This window comes from Rhopalosiphum maidis, chromosome 4, assembly GCF_003676215.2.
Source record: "Rhopalosiphum maidis isolate BTI-1 chromosome 4, ASM367621v3, whole genome shotgun sequence".
Taxonomy (NCBI): domain Eukaryota; kingdom Metazoa; phylum Arthropoda; class Insecta; order Hemiptera; family Aphididae; genus Rhopalosiphum; species Rhopalosiphum maidis.
In genome coordinates, this window is record NC_040880.1 from 51,523,139 (window position 1) to 51,529,138 (window position 6,000).

General features: G+C 30.9%; 1 protein-coding gene across 1 annotated transcript in view; it reads right to left on the bottom strand.

The window, feature by feature from the left end:
* Positions 1-5,601, bottom strand: part of LOC113556991 — a 39,605-nt gene extending 34,004 nt beyond the window's left edge. Inside the window, exon 1 of the mRNA XM_026962250.1 lies at positions 4,757-5,601. Within this exon, the coding sequence (XP_026818051.1) occupies positions 4,757-5,206 (450 nt within the window). The 5' untranslated portion in view covers positions 5,207-5,601. The remainder of the gene's footprint in view (positions 1-4,756) is intronic.
* Positions 5,602-6,000: the final 399 nt, after the last annotated feature.

A 6,000-nucleotide genomic window follows, 5' to 3' on the forward strand; every position in this document is an offset into this window, starting at 1 on the left:
ATAAGTAGGTACGTGCATATAAGTTTAAAATATATTCTATCTGATTAGAGAGATATTTCAGTTATTGAAAGTGATATTTATACATAAATTAATATTTTTTCAAACTTAAAAGAAATTAAACTTAAGCTGGCGTGTGTATAATTTAAAAAATATAATAACAGTTGTGTTGTATAACGATTTATCAAAGCATATAAAACAAAATTATTTTTAGTGCCTTATTAGTTATGATAAATATTAGTATTATACTCTTAAATATATGGTTATATAAAAAAAAGTTTTTTTTTAGTTCCTCATATAAAATAAGCCACCTAAAAAAATAATTATTATTCTTAGAATTTACCCAATGAATTTTTTCAATTAATTTATAAGATGAGTATTTAATGTATGTAAATGTATACATCTTTGTAAAAAAAGCTATATATTAATACTTAGAAAATAAAAGGTTTTGCATTTCACAAGTTCGTAATAAATTAAATTATGTATTTTCAGCAAAACTACGTACTTCTATCATATTTTATTAATGCATAGGTACTATATAGTTATTAATTATTAAATATTATTTTCTTCGTATACAGTGTGTAATTTCTGTAAAACGATTTAAAAATTAGAACCATCATTATTAAATCAATCTTCCGATAAATTAAAATTCCATACAATTAACTTGTCGTGTATAATAATCATAATAATTATCGATATTTTTTTTAAAACCGCATAGGTATATACATAAAGCATACTTTTACATAACAGAGGCCAGACAAGTCGTTAAAATAATGTGTTCGTGATTTACTTTTCGACGATTTGGTTATTTAGCTAAATATCAGTCTAGCGATTAATATACATAAACGTATATATATTTATCATATTTCTTCTTATAATATAAAAAACGAAAATTAAAACAACTGTAGCCTCAAAGCGTCGTGATTGAAAACATTACGAAAAGGAGAAAATATAGTAAGTAAATACATGTATAATACGTTAAGTTTAGTAATAATAAAAATTTGACACTCGACATTAATTCCAAACTCGTTTTCTCACATAGGATCGTAGTCGTATGATAGATAAAAAAACTATCCAGGTCGTAAGGGTTGGATCGATGGTTATTATGTACAACTTACAAGCATACGTATATATATGCCACTAGACTGTACAAAAATTGCAATTGATTTATGTCGATTAATTAAATAGAGTAGTGTGTATTATGAAGAAGGTCTATTTTTGGAGACGGTCCCAGAGACTGCTAAACTGCGTGCAATCGGACGGTATAAATAATATAATATATTGCACGATAGTCTACAGCGACTGTGGCCTCAGTCTGGGACTCTATATATTGTGAATTCTACAGACTCAAAAAACTCGTATATAACTGTGTATTATTATACTGCGAGATTCGGTTGTGCAAATATAATATGTAATATCGATCGGACTTATATATCATACAAACACTACATCAGCCAGATGAAAATACGCAGAGATCGATTCGATTGCACTCGGCGATGTGACCTACAGTAACAGCAGAGTAAGTATAGTAGCAGAAAGTTATTTTATTGTTTTTGTGGTCCAAAAATAATCTCAAATTCGAGTAAGTTAATACGATGTCATCGATAAAATTACATATAATTATTCTCTATACTGTTTTTTCATTAGATATACGGGGAAATTACACTAGATTTTATTTACATTATATTTTTTGATACAATTGCTGGAAAAACGAAAATGCGTTTCAGATCAGTAAATTTATAATATTAGTACATTATAATAAATAATAATTTATTAGTAGAACAGCTTAAAGTACAGTCGAACTGTTGAATGTAATAAGTAATAGGTGTCGGTTAGCGGTAACCAACACTTATTTTCACTTGCAAACAATAATATTAACGCGAGATAAATTTAAATTATGAATAGAAAAAATATGTATAAATACCGTGAAATTTGTACGTGTCCTGTAGCACAGGATCGTCTAAAATCGCGTACGTAATTCGTAGGTATACGCATGGGAATGCGACAGAAACGGATAATCGATGGAGGAAAAAACTTCAGACATAAAACGAGTTCGCGAAATATTATTCATTATTGCGTGGATTTAACGGTTAAAATTATTAATACGCCTTGCTGGGTTAGCCACATGTCACAAATCGCAGTCTCCTGGTTGCGATGTGAGTATGATTTATACGCTAACTATACATCAAACATAAGTCCTTAATAACACACGTATTATAAAATGTACCTGATTTTTTTGCATCCCATAACCCATACTAATAATAATTACAAAATATTAAGACACGAACCTAAACAAATAAGTTAAATTTTAAGAACAGCTAAATATCACATATACGTACATATCGAGAGAAAATTGTAATCAATATCAAAATGTATTGTTTTAATTTGTAAAAAAATTGTATTTTCTAACAACTGATTTATTCTGCGTGATGTGATTCAAGTCTTCGCATTCATCTTTATTATTTATATTCGTTATATAGGTACTATAGGTATATGAAATTCAATAATTTAACATCTTATCATCAATATCAACAAAATCTGAACCATTGAGTAAAACCATTGCAATTATAAGTGTTCATGTACAAATTGCATTATAAAAATAATAGGAAGAAAGGTTGTATGGATAAACTGCACTATGTAGAATAATATATTTTATAAACATTTATATAGATACAATATTATTTTATTAAACGTTAAACATTTGTTTTTACACGTTCGTTTTTTTTTATTTATTCAACGGTAATTTAAATCAAACACACGTCTATATAATTCTACATAATTCAACATGTAAGACAATATTTGAAGTTTCAAAAAAGCTAAATATAAAAAGTTGAATATATTATGCACATACATCGCATTCATTTACCGACTTTTCAACTGTCAAATAAGTGTAGGTATAAGTCTTTTCCAAAAAACAAATTATGTATAATTTAGAGTAAAAAAAAAATCGGTTCACGGAAGCCTGCAGCAATACCAGTCTAGCTTATATTATTATTTGAATAAGTACTAAGTAATTTTCAAAAGTATTTTATTATTTCGTATATCATTTAGTAAATATTAAAAAAAGCACGTGGGCTTATAAATTAATTTCAAATCAAGTAAGGACAATTGCTATTATAGTTATTCTATCGTTTTTGAACGAATCACAAAGATGTTATCAAATTAATTTTTTTATTTAATTATTGAATTATTATATTACTAATACAAGTAATACATATATAGAATACAATGATAATATTAATCATAAAATGTATTTTTTAAATATATAATATTTTGTAAGTCAATTTTTTTTATTTTATAATATTTTTTTATGGTACATATATTGTTTAAATAATGTATATTTTATGATAAAAAAATGTATAAAAATACCAAAATGGTGATAAATTGGTCATCGTGTAAATCACTTTTAACAAAATGTATATTATGTTCATTATTCATGGTTCATTTACTGATTAGTTATTAGTATCTGTTAACAATTTGAACGTACTAATCAATCTTCATAATTATTGGCCTCGTGCTTTGATAAAAATACCAATAGATTAAACTATAATTTTTATTGTTTTACCCTTTTTAACAAGTACAAAATGTAAATTAAACTGGTGTTTTTGTTAATTTTAAACACATATATTATAATATGTTATAATTTTAAATTTTAATTTTGTATCAGGTACATGTGTAATTTTTAATAAAAAAAATATAACATAATATAATTTAGATTCTAACAAATGTGTTTTGAATCTTCTGAATTATTTTAATAATTATACAGGTATACATGTGCGTGTATCTTAAAATACTACACGCACAATGCTCAATATACCTACATTACTATAAATATGTTGTATACTATATACATTCACGATTACAATTTGTGTATTATAAAATGTATACCTTAAAATCGATTAAATTATATTTAAATTCTCTTCAAGTACATAACATTATTTGTTTGTTGTCGTGCACATCATACAGCGTTCACCTACATAAACCTACATGCATGCATTTAGGTGCACGCTGCAACACATATCGTACCTACGATTACCTATACCTATTCATGGATAATTATTATTCACGAGTCTTACGCAGGGACATTCCTATAAGACATATTATAATATGCGCACGCTCTGCACATAAATAATTACTGTTGTGGTGTGTGTACCTCCGTATACATAAATAAATTTTACGATACGACTGTTTAACCCTGTAATTACTATTGTTCAAAAAGCGAACATTGGTAGATATACATATAGCATAACTATCGGGATGTTTCGTCTTTGGTTATTGTACGTCCGATTAGCTATATAATAAATCTATATCTCTGACCAATTTTATACCTATTATATTCCTTCGTCGGGTAATGCAAATTAAAAGCATTTTTACGCAAAAAATTCACATAGTATAAGACAACAATAAATCTAATTTTAAAATTTAAAAAAATAAATCGGCTATACTTAATTAATTGTAATAAACAAATTTACTCGTTTGCGTTTCTAATACGTTTTTTTTTTGTTGCAATAATAAGACGTAACATTATTATACTGGACATGACCAGTGTCAAATAAGAAAAGGGATATTATATACAGACATATAGCTGTCCATACGACCTATAAATTTGGCGTAAAAGTTCATCGCTGTTTCAAACCATACAATCCATAGGTATAGTTCTGATGTATTTAAGTTAAACGAGATGCACAATATACAGATCGCAATATTCGTACACAATAAAATAACTATTATTAATTAGATATTTTATTATTATAATTACTTTGCCGTATACGTTAAAGTCCTTCTCGGCTGCCACCGCAGCCGCCGCTGCAGCCGCGTTCCTGTGTCGCAGCCTGACAAACGGCTCAGGAGTCACCTCGTCCTTCTCGTCCTGCAGGTCCTCCTCGTCATCTTCGTCATCGTCGTCATCGCCATCATCTTCGTTATCTGCGCCGTCATCGTCCTCATCCTCGGGAACGGCCGCGCTGGCCGCAGGTGTCCTGGACAACAGGCCTCGGTCGGTAGTCGGCGCCGACAGGCCGGACCGGTTGCCGACGCCGCCGCCGAAAACGCTGGTCAGACCCATCCGGTCGTGCAGGAACCTATCAAGCTTCGTGTACCGTTCGACGCCGGCGGCCGCGTGACGACCGTCCGCACCACCGTTGGACAGCGTCTGTGCCCCGACCGCCAGCAACGTGGCCAGTGCCAAAACTCGTGGGGCCGCAGTCATGACGTCCCTGTATAATATGTTTGTAACCGCGGTAACAGAGAAGTATTGCTTCGACAACGATTGTCACCGATGTCTTCGTATAATTTGATTTTTCAGCGGCAACCGTGTCCGCGTAAGTCTTCCGAAAAGTTATTCAATAACGTCTTATCGTGTTGTAAGTAAAATATTAATATCAATAAAAATATTCCGACAGACGGGCTCCGGTTGACGGTTAACTGTCAAAATGGTTTTTTGAAAAAAAAAATTCGTCTATAAAGTCACGTAATTCATTCGTCGGTTTCGAAAAAGCAACGAGATTCGGACAACGCACGTGGACAACACTCGCGTTCGGCGGCAGGCAACTGCTCTGCTGCAACGACACTCGCACATGACCGCGCGCACCGGTCTGGGACGGAACTGCGGTGGCGCGCGACTCCGCTGAGTTTTATTTCCCAAGTTGCAGCTGCACGGGTCGGCCCCACCGCCGTCAACGTGTAATATATATAATATAAATATAATATATGAATAAATCTTTTTATGCTCGCAATAGGTATATTCTATCCTTGGCCCACCCCGTCGTCAGGTACACTAGTATAGGTATATATATGTTATACGTTGTACATATAGCCGCTTGACATGTTTAAGTGCAGGTATATAATATGTGTATACATAATACGCGCGTTTTTCTTTTAATTGAGCCCGAGGGTTTTTTAAATGTTTTTCCAAATAAAATCTCTCTATAAAACAAATAAACTATTAAAAAGCATCATCATGATTATAATTTATAAATTATAATACACATTTCATACAATAAA